This window comes from Buteo buteo, chromosome 27 (genome assembly GCF_964188355.1).
Source record: "Buteo buteo chromosome 27, bButBut1.hap1.1, whole genome shotgun sequence".
Classification (NCBI taxonomy): Eukaryota; Metazoa; Chordata; class Aves; order Accipitriformes; family Accipitridae; genus Buteo; species Buteo buteo.
Genome location: NC_134197.1, coordinates 10,804,228 through 10,818,849, shown reverse-complemented (window position 1 = coordinate 10,818,849; position 14,622 = coordinate 10,804,228). Strand labels below are relative to the sequence as shown.

The following is a 14,622-nucleotide window of genomic DNA, read 5'->3' as shown; positions in this document are numbered from 1 at the left end:
CCATAGTTTCCTTTCCCTTTTCAGGCTTTATCACCTGGTGGAGTTTCATTGGTTAATTGTCCACCACACTCCTTGTTTTTCAGTGCTCAAATTTTCCGACCAGTTTAACCTATGGTTGGGACAGAGAACTTTAGCTCTTCAGGGAGCTCTTGCAGAAACACAGTTGTTTGGAGTTGGTGAATTTCTGCGTCACTATCAGTAAACAGCTTGTTTCATGCCTCTTTACAGAGCCCGGGGCAGTATTATTTTAAACCCATGATGAAAGAGTTTCGCTTTGAACCATCATCACAAATGATTGAAGTGCAGGAAGGACAAAATCTTAAAATTCGGGTAACTGGTTACAGAACAGCTTACAGGTCAGTAGAGCTGAAATGCCGTGCAAAATGTGATGTACTGTATCAGGATGCATTATGCAAAATGTGTTTTTTCTCCTGATACACCTCTGTTCTGAAGGTTTGGAGGGTACTTTCGAAGGCACAATTTAACTTTATTATGCTGTGTATAAGTACTTTTTTTGGCCTTTTCTCATGCATGTGGATATATAGCTAAGCCCAGATGACAGGACACTGCTATGAAAGCGCTGTGTCAGTGGCACTGGAAGTGGCTTGTGCTATGTCCATTGGGAGAGGAGAGACTACTCTAGGGATGGTAGATCAATTCAGGTATCTGACTTCAAGATCCTTTCCTTGCCCTTAGGGGTAAGTGCTGCTGTTCATGGAGGTCATGGAACTTTGATTCCTGAATTGTGCTCTGAGCTGCGGCTAATTCTAATGCTTTAAACAGTTTTACATCTACATTATAAATTCTTTTCTTCTCCATGCTCTGCTAAATATATTAAGTACTTTTTCCATCAGTGATAACAATAAAATATCCTTAAAATGTGCATTAAAACAGCATCTGCACATCTGTAGCAATTGGTTCTGTTTATACCTCTAGCTGTTACGGCACAGTTTCTTCTTTAAATGGGGAGCCTGAGCAGGGAGTCTCAGTAGAAGCTGTGGGGCAGAAGGATTGTAGCATCTATGGAGAAGACACAGTAACTGATGAAGAAGGCAAATTCAGGCTACGTGGCCTTCTGGTAAGGATTAGAATGCTCTCTGTCATTTACTTTTATGTTAGCATGCTAATGGAGTAATAAAAGGTGTTTTATTAATTAGCTACCAATTTCTGTTTTCTCATCACATTTGCTGGCTCAGATTCCCTTGAGTCTCACTGTGTTAGGAAACACTGTCATGTAGTGAACATTCATTCTAGTAAAGGGGAAGAACCTTTTAGTATAAGTCTGTGGAACTTGCAGCCAGCATACTGTGATGGCCTCCCACAAACACTGGACAGTTCGCATGACGTGACACAAGCCCCCACTCAAGGTACTGAATGTGTCTAACAGGTGTTCAGGAGTTATAGCAGGGAATTTTCTTAGGCAAAAGAATTTGGGGAAGCATTTAGTTTCTCTTGTGAAAACACTGTGACAGCATGGTTTTAGCAGGATACTGGGTGTATGTATGATGTTGATTGTACAGCATGTATGTGAAGTAAGCTGTTCTGCGGGAAACATGAAAGCTGGATTTATGGGACCACTATGTATGGAGTAAGGACTTCACTGAAGTAGAAAGCAGTATTTGATCAGGTTTTAATCCTGTTTAATGTATTTTCTTTCTAGCTAAAACACTTCACAGCAGATGATTTAATACTGTAATTTAATAAACTAGTGAAAGTTCTGTGATAGCCCTTTTGTATTTGCTGGCAGTAAACACCCCTAATAGTGTTATCGAGTTAAGTTTTCTATTTAGGATAAGGAAAAATTTAACTGGATAGAGTTAGATCTGTTTGGGTAGTGTATCTTAAATGTTAGAAAATTCTCTTTCTTTTTTCTAAAATTAAAGTATGTATTATTCAGTGTTGGGATTTATCATCCGAATATTGCTTTTAGCCTGGCTGTGTGTATCATGTCCAACTCAAAGCTGAAGGCAATGATCACATTGAAAGAGCTTTACCACAGCATCGGGCAATTGAGGTAATTTTTTCTCTTTTTGTAGTATCACTTAAATATGAAATGCATCTGTCTAAGCATTATGTCTTTTCTATCAGCAGCAATGTATTTGAACGTATTCTGTTTAGACAAGTGGCTTTTAGCAAGTTAGCTCCCTAAATACGGTCCCCATATTGTGTGTCTGCACCATAGCTTAAAACTGAAGTAGGATAAAACCCAAACAGTAAACAAGTGAAAAGGATTCTTTCACAGTCACAAAAACTATACACCAAGAAACAAGAGAATATATGTATAGAATACCTTTCAGCATTTCTCTATGATGTGGAACAAAGCAGTAGTGACTTGAGGGTGTCATAAATTGTCATATTATCCTATCTTTGTATTTAGTTATTGATTGATAAGATAGATTTTGTTATGCTTTATTTGGTCTAAATCCTGCAGTCTTGATGTAGGTGAAATTGTCATTCAGACTAGCAAATCTTTACAAAACGTAGTAATAACTTTGAATTGAAAACCAGTGAAATCTTGTTAAATATTCCTCCATCCTTACAGATTCAGATTAGCTGCCTCGCATTTATCTCTTGACATCCAGCAAAGGTTAATTAGCTTTCGTTAGTTGTCCCGAACTTTTCAGTGGGAGATGATCATTATTTGAGTTCGGACACCTGCCTGACCAGGGTGCCCTCCTTTGCAGCGAAACAGAAGGGCAGAAGTGTTTCACGTCCTTAGTGTCTTCTTCTTGAGAGTGCTTGCTCATTGGGAAGGGGAAAAGAATGGCAACCCAGATTCCAGAAAATCATATGAAGGTTATGTACTGCAAGTGACAGCTGTATGCAGTAGCTTGTATTAATAGTATCCTGGCTAGCTGGCCATTTTCTGCAGGAGAGAGAAGTGTTTGAAAGACACCTGCTGGAAAAAGTACAGCCTCAGTGGCACCAGACTGTTGATAGGGCACCTGATCTAACCGTAACCTGTCTGTTACTGTAGTTATTATTTGAGTAAATGTCTTTCCTTACTCTGATCAGAGTTCAGATTTAGAAACACAAATGTTTTGTATTTTAAACAATTTTGAAGAATATAAAGTTATGTATTTTTGAAGTAGGTTATATTATGATACGAGCATATTCCTCATTAGTCAACTGTATAAACATCCTGTCATAGTAATATGTATCCCTCAGCACAGATGCAAAATACTGAGACCAATGTTCAGATATCAGGCAGTCCTGTGTATGCAACTCAGCCTCTTCCAAAATAATTGTTGCTTTTGATACTTCTTCCATGTTTAGTTTAACTTAATGCCATCAGCCTTGTGCTGATAATGCACAAATCTGTAATTGTGAGCTGTGCACTCTGGAGGAAAAGTACTTGGAACTGGAAAGCCTTCAAGTTTCCATGTTGTTAGTATAGAACAAAATTGTCGTGATTTAACCCCAGCCAGCAACTAAGCACCACGCAGCCACTCGCTCACTCCCCCCCATCCAGTGGGATGGGGGAGAGAATCAGGAAAAGAAGTAAAACTCCTGGGTTGAGATAAGAATGGTTTAATAGAACAGAAAAGAAGAAACTAATAATGATAATACTAATAAAATGACAACAGTAAGTAATAAAAGGATTGGCATGTACAACTGATGCGCAGTGCAATTGCTCACCACCCGCCGACTGACACCCAGCCAGTCCCCGAGCGGCGAAATCCCTGCCCCCCCCTTCCCAGTTCCTAAACTAGATGGGACGTCCCATGGTATGGAATACACCGTTGGCCAGTTTGGGTCAGGTGCCCTGGCTGGGCATGAGAAGCTGAAAAATCCTTGACTATAGTCTAAACACTACTGAGCAACAACTGAAAACATCAGTGTTATCAGCATTCTTCACATACTGAACTCAAAACATAGCACTGTACCAGCTACTAGGAAGACAGTTAACTCTATCCCAGCTGAAACCAGGACAAAAATTCACTTTTTGTTTAAAATTGTGAGCAATGTTTGTGTTGTGCTAACTGTTCTCTGTTGACTGTTCCTCTGTTGGTAGAAACATGACTCTGTTTTATGTTGCAGGTTGGGAACAGCGACATTGATGATGTTAATATTATAGCGTTCCGGCAAATTAATCAGTTTGATTTAAGTGGAAATGTAATTACATCTTCCGAATATCTCTCCACGTTATGTGTAAGTTCAAGTGTTTCATCTTTGTCAAGTGTATTGGCCATTGGTTTCCCAATGGTTTTCAGCAGGGTCACTGGAAATTGTTCAGTAGCCAGAGCATACATTTAATTCAAATTATGACTAATACTTTAATGAAGGTGTATTTGAATTCCAGATAGAATTAAGATTCCAGTGTTCCTGACTGCTTTGTTTTGATGTTTCCATTTTTCATGGGAGCATGTTTAAGAAATACTTTCTCAGGTTGGCCTGTACATCTCTGGGTCTGCTTCCCTGACTAGGGATGCCCTGTCTTTAGGGAGAGCAAGACACCAGGGGTGAAATGCGTCTTCCGTATCAGAGAACTGCATTAATTCCTGAAATAACTGAAATTTTTGACATGCATGTCTGCTACCAAGAAGCCATTGTACGAATGCAACGATACCATAGGACACATGAATTTAAAAGTACAGTTATAAGAGAGTGTAAGAGACAAATAGTAAAGCTGAAATTTTAAAAATTCAAAAGACGACACTGTGATCTGAAAAAGCTTGCTAAACACCTGTGATCCTTTTGGCTTAGGGTGCAAATGCTGGAAGCATCCGCAAGAGGTGTTAGTGTGGTAGGAGTTAAAGTAACATTTTTCAGGTTTAAAAGCTTCTTGAAATGTTACCTACAAATATAAATGCAACGCCTGAATTTTTTTCAGACTAGTCTGTTAGCATCTCACCTGCCAAGATCTCATTGCTAAGCTGTTGCGTTTTTGGGGAGACATCCAAAGGATCCAACAGTTAGAGCAGGTGTGAAGTGAAAATGTATCACCTTACTGAAGAGCACCTGAGCAAGCTTCCCATCTTTCTGGGAAATTTAGACCCTTGCAGTTCAGCCTAAGCAAATAGGAATTGATGTCAAAATTTGATTATATGGAAGTTATCCAAGCCTGTACCTGTTTCATATTAGGTTGGGTCTTGTGTTGCATGTCATGCTCGTGTCCTGTTGATGGGTGCGTGTCATCACCCTTGCTTTCAAGGCAGAAATTTTTGTCTTTGAAAGATGTGCTAAGATTTGATGCAGACACAAGCAAGCGGTTTTGTGACCACAGTCTGGTCCCTTCTGGTTGTGTGGGCTTGATGAAACAACTGGACATGCTCTGGTGAGCTGTGGTTTGAGCTGCAACCATGGTAGCACTGAGCAGAATCAATGAGAATTTAGTTGGGCTCTGCCTGCAAGGAGAGCTGAGTCTTGGCAAATATCTGATCCAGAGGTTTACAAGCAATGGTATAGATGCTAGAAGGCTGCTTCAGAGTGGTCCACAAAAACCATCACTTTGCTCACTGTGTCCTCTGGAGGAGGCGCAGCGGCTGATAAATGTTTGTGTGCCCAGGCAGCCTCATGTAAGGAGGTGCTGCTGCCCCTACCAGCCTTATTTGACTATGATACAACCCCTCCTTTAATTATGCTGGTTTCTGAGCAAACTGTATTTGCTGAGGACTTCAGGCCTATTGTGTAGCTTGAGGATGTCTAGCTTGTTAAATAAATGTTGAGAAACTGAAATCAAACAAAATGAGCCTATTGGAGAAACAGAAACAACCCCCAGCTGCAAATTCCTGTGCAACTGCTGGGATTATTTAAAAGAATTACTCTGTTCTGGTTAATGCATAGCACAGGCTACTGTTAATACACTCGATTATGTGAAAATGTCAGTCATCAGTTGTTCCTAAATGATTTCAAGTTCTGTAAAAAGACTGTTTCTGTGACTTTTCACATCCCAGATTAGAACACTTCCAGGTGTTCTTACTTGACAACTTTCTGTTTATAGAACACATGATGAGTTTTGAAGTGCTTTTACCCCTTAACATGTGGGATGTCTGAAATACCTTTTGTGGTGCAGGCTCAGAAATACCCGATTTGTGCTTTTTTCTTTCCCTCACAGGTGAAGCTCTACAAAAGTGAAAATCTGGACAACCCAATTCACACAGTCAACTTAGGCCTATCCCTATTTTTCCATTTCCCACCACTGCTCCGAGATGGAGAGGTAAGAATATTGCTGAATAAAATTAGCTTAGGTCACTTAATTTTTTTTTTCTCTAAGGACACTGAAGTGTTATTTCTGGTGCGCCTGCAGTACTGTATTCATGCTGGAGTGACCAGTGTCTCAGAAGATTTGAAGTCTCTTAAACTGACTTTTGCCTTTAAATCTGATTTTGTCTCAGACCGCTACTGATGCTGTAGACTGAGTGTATTTTTTACCCACAGAATTATGTGGTGCTCCTGGATTCTACATTGTCTAAATCACAGTATGACTATACCCTGCCTCAAGTTTCGTTCACTGCTATAGGATATCATAAACACGTTACACTGATCTTCAGTCCCACTGTAAGTACAAAGTACTTAAATGCTCAACTGTTCATCTTGAGAGCAATGTCTGGTAGTATAGCCTTCATGTATTTTGTCGTCTTGGCCAAACTTTCTCTTAATGTAAACATAAAGAGGTTTATGAGAGGCATTAAAGTGACTATGAATTTGGATTTGGCTACATTTAAGGCATCAGGCAGGCATGTAATAACCTGGTATGTTATGGGAGGCAAGTAAGGAGTTCAGGAAGGGATTGTAGCCGTGACACTAACTGAAAGGTTGCAGTAACTGGGGGCTGAAGGACAAAGATAGGATTGTTGTCAGAATTCCTTTAAAGACTTCTGTGTATATGAAAGAAGTATCACCAGGCCAGAAAGAGAGCTTTAGTTATTGGAGCTGAGGTAGAGGCTAAAGCAGAGGGGTTTTGAACTAGCATCAGGGGAAAACGTCGCCCTTGAGAGAGAAGTGTATTTTTGCACTTCTGAACAGTGCGGTCAATTTAGTGAAGTGTAATACAGAAGTTTGTTCTGTAATACTTGAATGATCTATTTCTTTTCTGCATCACTGCATGTTCAGATGCCAGCAAAATATGAGGGAAACATGAAATGGCAATTATAAATGAGGGATGCAGATGTGCCTGAAAGATTTTGCGCTAGTATGGCTGCTGTAGTATTATCAGTGGGATCATAGAGTTTTGGGCAGCTTGTGATGGGTAAATCAAAGCACACCAGGTTGACTGTAAAGTGGAGGCTGACCATCGGTAAATTAACTTTAAAAAAAGGCAAACCCCAAGAAGAAGGTAACAGATGAATGAATCTGATCAAGGGGACCGCTTTGAAGTTGAAGGTAAAGTAAATCTTAGAGCAGCACTTCGGAGGAAGTCAGATGGGAAGGCCTGGATGTGCCACATGGTCCTATTGCTGACATTGCTTAAAGCTGAGGGATTTCATAGTTGAAATGACTGTTTAAAAAAAAAAAAAAAGATTAAAAAAAAATCCACGGTCCCCACCGTTTTCAGAGAAAGCTGCCTGAACAAGATATTGCCCAAGGATCTTACATCGCGTTACCACTGACGCTGCTTCTGTTGTTGGCTGGTTACAACCATGATAAGGTAGGTCATGTGGTTTTTTGTCTTACCCAAATATTATTGTCCTGTCAATGAATACTTTGTAGTGTGTTAAGTAAGGGTTTGTTGAGGTGGTTATCTAAACAGAGATGCAGTCAGCAGTCACCTTATGTGACACATTTTAAGAAAAGCTACCATGTAGCCAAGTTTTTGGACAACTACTGTCCTTTAAAAAAACTTAGTGTGAAGGTGAGTTCCTGTGCCGCTTCTGAATTTTGTCTTCTCATTTGATAGCTCTGGGAAAAAAACCCCAGTACAGCATCATTCAAATTCAGATAACCAGACTCAGTGATAGTAGGAATGAAAATAATTATTTTATTGGCTTCAGGAACAATCAGACTGGAAGAAATCTTGCAAATCCTTGAGTCTGGTCTCTAGCTTTACACCCTCCCTAGTGAAAAGCTCTCAAGAAGAATATAACTACCTACTATATAACCCCCTCTGTCTTTGTTAACAAGTCATGCTCTTCTAGTCTTCTCTGATACGACTGGATTTCTGTTTTGCTGATAAAGAAATTTATCTGTGCAGTTTGATTTCCTCTCAAACTTGGGTAAGACAGCACAGAACATGGGATTCTCCAGGATTTTCTACAGTGTTACTGAAAGTGACTCCACTGAAAATAGCTGCCATTTTCTAAACTCGGGATTCAAACTGCTGTTCCTGGCTAGATGACTGCAGGAAAAAAAAGTTAGTGGCAATCATTTTAGGTTTTGATTATCAGAAATTCCCAGAAGTTTGGTTTGATTCTTTCCCAAGATTTGTGCCATTTTTTTTATATCTTTGTAGATATGCCATTTATGCAGTAGATTGTGTTTGTTTGTTTGGAGATGCGTAGGTCTAAAGGACATTATTGTTCAGACCATATATACCATTGTAACCACAAGCTGCTTCCCCCTTTTTTTTTTCTTGCCCAGCTTATTCCCTTATTGCTACAGCTGACAACTCGACTGCAAGGAGTACGTGCTCTTGGACAGACAGGTTCTGACACAGGTGGCTCGGAGGATGCAAAGAGACAAACAAAAAAACAGAAGACAAGACGGACGTAAAATGGAAGGAGTGATTGCATGAAGTGGTGCTCCATCAAACTGGAGCCTGAGGAAGTGAAGCCACTAAAAAAACATTTTTGATGAATTTGGAGACTTTACATTTTTGTTGTTGCTACACGTGTGCCATTTGTCACCCTAGCTCCATTTTGGTTGTAAATTTTCTATGGAGTCTGTAGATTTCCTCGTTGCAAAGTAATGAAATGAATGCCTCTGTTGTCACTGTGAGTCCATCTCCCATACTTGAAGACAATTAATGATTTTTTTTTTTTTCTTTTTTCTTTTCTCTCTTCAGTGGAACAGGTCATGCTGTCTTCATTAATGACTTGTGAAAGCAGTGGTAATAGACTGTCTCTAGATTTTGGGATCATTTTTCCTTACCTTTTGAAATACCTACTTTACAGAAGCAGCACATAGAGATTTCACTAAGTCAGTGGTGCTTGAAACAGTTTTGGGGGACACACATTAACTGGTGAATTATGTCTTTTGCACTTCCAGTTCAGCAGCTTGACTGAAGAGTCTGTCATCTGCACAGCTGTGATTTCAGTTCTTACCCAATGATTATGTTATCTTTGATTAAAGTCAAGTTTTTGCCCAATGAAGACAAATTGTTAACATCAGGTAAGGCTAGTTGTTAAGGTCAGTTAAGTTCTGATGTTCTCACTGCAAAAGCAGTGTTTAAATTTCAGTTTCACATACAGTGTGATCTCTTTAGACCTCCAGTATTCCTGAAGTGGCTCCAGCTGGTTGTACTATTCTTTCCAAAGCTGTACTGTGTTTTCAGTGACACCCATTCACCTGTGTGGCTGTCACATCTCCTGCTCAGGCCATGTGCAGCCTTTTTGCCAATCGGTGATTGATTTTTTTTTTTTTCCTTTACTTTTTTTTTTACTTTTTGTTTTTTACTCTAAGAAATGTGAGCTTTTCAAAATCATCAATGTGTATAGTCCCAATAATGTACTCTGTAATAAATAACTGTTTCTTACAGGCTATCTTTTGATTCTTGTTTGAAGTAGGCAGTTGGACATACACAGTTTAAATGTTAATGGGGCTTTTTATTGACAAATAGTATAAAGGTTAATAGAGCTTTTGAAAGAGGCACATAAATGCCTACAAATATTGCAAAGACATTGGTACTGCCAGTAAGTGACAATGTTTCTCTTTTACAGTACTTGAAATAAAGTCCCTTTACATTTAAATATTTAAGCTTACAAACCCTACCATTCTTAGAAATTTGGATGCTAAAGGTTTATGCTATTTTTGTTGGTATTTTGCATTACTTTGGGCCTAAATAATTAAAACTTTGTTCCATGATCACTCTGATCTCTCTGAGGGAAATTCTTACAAGATAATACTAAAAATGAAGAATGTTGGAAAAGCATGTATGTATAGAGTTTGAGATGAAGCTCTAATAAACTATCATGTTCTCTACTCAATGCCCTTGAATTTTATATTGCTATGATGCAATATATGGGGTAAAAAAGTGTTGTAAGACTTAGAATAAATTGTACATTTTCAATACATCTTTATTTTAAGCTGATGAACGTTAAGAAAGGTATTGCTACTTTGGGGAAATGTATGAGGAAGAAATGCACATGTCCATGTGCCTTGGGAGTACCAGATATTCTGACCTCTGAACTGTGGGACTTGCTGATGATCTTAAACATTGGAAATGCTGTTAATAAAAAGAAAAAAAAAAAGTGTTAATGCTTGCTAATTTTGTGCTTGCTTCTAAACCTAGGATTTGCCTGACGTCTCTTCTCAAAATTTTCTGTTCTTTGCCTTCTGCAGCATACTGGTGGCCTACTTGCTTCCAGCCCAGTGTTTTGAGGTTTATTCTGCTTTTGAAGTGTTTATTCCTAACAAAAACTGTAGGTTGCAGTTTCTCACTTGGCAGAGAAGTCATGGTGCCCTTTGAGAACATGGAGAAAACTGACGCATGAGATGATAATTTTCTGAAGCAGAATTAAATGCCAAGAAATCACTCTCTCCAATTATATTTAGAAACCAGTAATCAGATACATAGACCCAAGCAGAAAAATCAGCAATGTGGTCTCTCAAATCCCCAGAGCCACATGCATAAAGACTGAGGTGTGTGGACGCTAGCCATGAACACTCTGACTGGGGCACTGGGAGGGAATATTCCCCAATCTGCTTCTGGTCTCACTTCTGTCCCTCATCTGCTTGCTCCAGACACCTGTGGGAGACCAAATGGGACAGTCTGCTCCAGGCTGCTTTGATTCTAGCTGCATAGGAGGTTATAGAAAATCTGATTTGCGCTACAACAGACATTCACTTTTCATTTCTGAACTTCCCTTTAAGAAAAGCACGTTCTTATTTTTCTCAGATTAGTAGTAGTTTTACCTGCCCATGTTTCTGTCTTGATGTCTGTCTTGGCTCCTATTCCGACTGCCATGGTGCTTGGGAGCTGGTAAGGCAAAGATAAACTAACAAAATGATCTTTTGGATTCTTTTCTCTCAAAGTTGTGCTGCCTGGTCTCTGCTCACTGCCTGTCATTAATTTTAAATAATAGTATTCCTTATAAATATCACTGCAGGTGAATCAGACCCTAGAACTGCTGAGAAGCAGATATTTTCAAGTGCTGTTTGCTTTGCTTAGGACGCTCTAGCTCCTTGTCCTGGTTCTTTTGACCTGCCTGGAAGGGTTCCCCCTGTCTGTGGCTTCAGGGAGTGTGTGAGTGACAGATGCCCTGCAAGATAAACTGGACACTTGAAGAGTGTGGTGCCCCTCTGATTTTGCCCCCAGCCTGTGATGGAGCTGATTTAAGGGAAGCCTGTGAGGCTGCCGTTTGATGTTTTTGGCAGTGCTCTGCTTCAAGCTGATTTTTGTTTTAGGAGAAGCTTTGGAGAGGTTTTCACATTCTCCCTTCGTCTCTTGTCCTTGATTTTGGACTCTCAGGAAGAAGGTTTTCCCCCCCCTTTTATTCTATCATCTTTCAAAATGTCATTGTTTTCTCTTGCTTAGACTGTTAAGAGCAGTAAGGGACGGGCTGCTTGCTGCTGCCTTTGCTGTGTGTTGAGTAGCAATGGCTCTGAGAATAGCACAATCTGAAATCTGCAAGAATGTGTCCCTTTCCCCTGTGCCAGTGTGCCAGGGACACTGCTAGCCTTTAACCTTATTTTCTCTTTATCCTGGAAGCTCCCTGAGGCAGGTGCATGCTCTTAGTGAAAGACTGCAATGCTCAGAGCAAGGGGACTCTGTGCTCTGAGGCCTCATGGTGTTTTTGTAATACGGGTAATGAATCCCAGAATCTTCAGTCTGTATGGAGATGATCAATTAGTTCTCTCCTTAGTTACATCAGAAAAACTATAGAAGCCAAGGTGCGGTATACCCCACTCTACAGCATGTTGGGAACCTCCTGTGGATGTATGTGGCTGCAAAAGTCCTTTCTTCTTTAGTTCCTGGCTGTTTGTGCAGGTATCCCGAAATGTGCTCACAGCCTATATCAGCTGCCTGCATTTTGGTATGAGAATGTGGATTTTCAGAACTGAGGTAGAAGTCCTGCTTTAAATATACTGGGAGGGGAACATCTGTGAAGAATCACAAGAATGCCTTTAACATCTGCCCCTCTAGAAGGAAATTGCTGCTGTTCTCACTTTATATCAGATAAATCTTTTGAGTGCTGCAATGTTTACATATTTAAATGCAGATTTGAAATGGAAGAAGTGACTAATTAATTTAGCTCAAGCCCTTAACATTTGCCTTGTTTTTAATTTTAACTGAACATTTTGTTCACAGGGCTAGTGATTTTTATCACAGCTCAGACTGTGCCTTTAAGTAGTTTTGTGCCTAGGAGGGCCAAAAAGAGAGAAGGCTGTATGGAAGAGGGGAATATATGGGATTGTTGCTAGGAATCTGAAAACAAAAGGCTCTGATGTTACTCCACTGTGTCTCCTCTGCATTTGAAAGGGAATGTTTTTGACATCCTTTACATAAAGCGGGACCAGAACTGGACCTACCATGCAGCTCTTAATTCATCTGAGAATAAACTTCAACATCATGGCTGTGAGCTGATGATCTCTGGATGAGGAAATCTGGGAATATGTTTTTCTTAAGTTAACAGCATTACAAAAGTGAGAGAGGGCAAACAGCCCACAGGTCATCTTCTGCCCATGCGAGACTGTTCCAAGCTACCTGTTTTGGGGAGGGGATGGACAGGTAGAGAGTGTTTGGGGAAAAAAAAAAAAAAACCCAAAAATTCCACAAAACACTTTCACCACTTTGCTATTCCACCTCTAAATTTTCTTGCCTATGTGATATATAATTACCCATAGGTTTCTTCTGTTTGTCCTAGTTTTTTCCATTAACTTCACCCTTTTCTTCTGAATTCTGCCCATCTAAAGTGTTCTGTAGAAAGAGCCCTTTTGTCTTGGTATTTAAGTGTAACGAATCACAGTAAACAAATCACCGCTTCCTTTTCTCTGGTGCTTGCACCCGTATTTGTATTTGTTGCTGTTGCTGTTTATCAGCCCAGAGATACAGGCCTCCCATTTAGGCTTCTAGCTAACTGCCTTCTCCAGCCCTTTCAATCCAGTGTGTCCTCTCTCTCCCTCCCTCCTCTGACCTCCAGTCCAACTTTCTAGCATACTTGAGCAGCACAGTACCCAACATGAATGCAGGTGGGATTGTATGAGGCCATTGCACTGGTGCTTGTCCTGACAAGAAGGATATCTGAATCACTCCTCCCCACAGGTTCTGTTGGATGTTTGATTGATGCAGAGGGTCAGTCCAGTGGGTACTAGTGTAACAATTTAAATATTTTTTCCCCCCCTCCAACATGGAAGAGGAGACTTCTATCCTGATGCCAGTGCCATCTGACATTGGACTGCAGGCGCATAAACCTCCTGCAATAAAACAGGCAGAAAAGGTCAGTGTACCTGTAGAGCAAACTGCACTAGAAATTTGTAAAATTAGAATTGCATGGGCAAGATGCTTCTTTCCCTCTGCTCTTGTGTCTTTTGAGTGTAAATTCTGTTTGGCTTGGATTGTTTCTTGTTCATGTAAGAGACCATGTTTTTGTCGCACTCAACATCGGTATGTAATTTGGTCCTGTGGGTGGTAAAGCAGTATAAATACTGGCACTTCTAAAAAGATTAAGCCGACAGAAGTCTAAAGGCAGTGAGTCTGGGAGCTGGCCTACACTCCAACACAACAGAAAACGTGTTATGCAAATCATGACTGGGCTCATGTTTTAGACTTTTTCTCTCCTGTTCAGAATTCATATGGAGACTGTGGTGATTGTGCTATACAGAATTCTGGAAAAAAGCTATGAGCATCCCTATCTGCCAGTGAAGGGAAAACAACCCTCTAGAAAGCTGCTCTGCAAGACTACTCTCTAAAATAGTCTGTAATGGTTATTTTGAAATACTGAAGTCATCCAGTTTGAGTAATACCTGATATTCTTCTTGCACACAGAATAGTTATTTGCGCAAAAGATTGACTTCAGACTGTTGAAAATATTAAAAGCAGTTACTACAGGCTCTAAAGTGCAGGTCTTCTGCTCCCAACTTTGCTAGCTGGAGTGTTTCTTCCCCTCTCCCTGGCTTCATTTGTAGCAAAGGCAAGGTGAGAGTTTTGTTTCAACAAATCAAAACGAAGACAACCCCTACCAAAGTGTGTGGTGTATGGCAGTTTGTTTCCTTAGTTTTGGCCTAGTGGTCCTAGAGAGGGTCAAGATACAGCATGCGTCACTAAAACCTGAGGTGTATGTTGAAACTATGCCAACATCATAACTATTATGAAATGATAGGGTAAAGTAAATAGCTGTTTGTACTAATGGTGTAGGTTCTAACAGCACCAAGCAAAGATGGAAACAGAAGTTGACAGATTCACATAATGATTAAAGCCAATGGTGTTTCTGCTTGAGCAGACAATTTTGATTTGAAGTTAAGTCTGCTTGTGGTATACTTTTCACCAGCTTGCCAATCAAGGGAGACAAGGGGCTCTAGAAA

General features: G+C 40.1%; 1 protein-coding gene across 3 annotated transcripts in view; it reads left to right on the top strand.

The window, feature by feature from the left end:
- Window positions 1–10,333, top strand: part of LOC142045454 (BOS complex subunit NOMO1) — a 30,582-nt gene extending 20,249 nt beyond the window's left edge. For all 3 annotated transcript variants that reach the window (XM_075058995.1, XM_075058997.1, XM_075058998.1), the window contains exons 24-31: window positions 229–356; window positions 937–1,078; window positions 1,931–2,014; window positions 4,042–4,152; window positions 6,059–6,160; window positions 6,382–6,501; window positions 7,499–7,591; window positions 8,521–10,333. In XM_075058995.1, coding sequence (XP_074915096.1) covers window positions 229–356; window positions 937–1,078; window positions 1,931–2,014; window positions 4,042–4,152; window positions 6,059–6,160; window positions 6,382–6,501; window positions 7,499–7,591; window positions 8,521–8,652 — 912 coding nt within the window. In that variant the 3' untranslated portion in view covers window positions 8,653–10,333. The remainder of the gene's footprint in view (window positions 1–228; window positions 357–936; window positions 1,079–1,930; window positions 2,015–4,041; window positions 4,153–6,058; window positions 6,161–6,381; window positions 6,502–7,498; window positions 7,592–8,520) is intronic.
- Window positions 10,334–14,622: the final 4,289 nt, after the last annotated feature.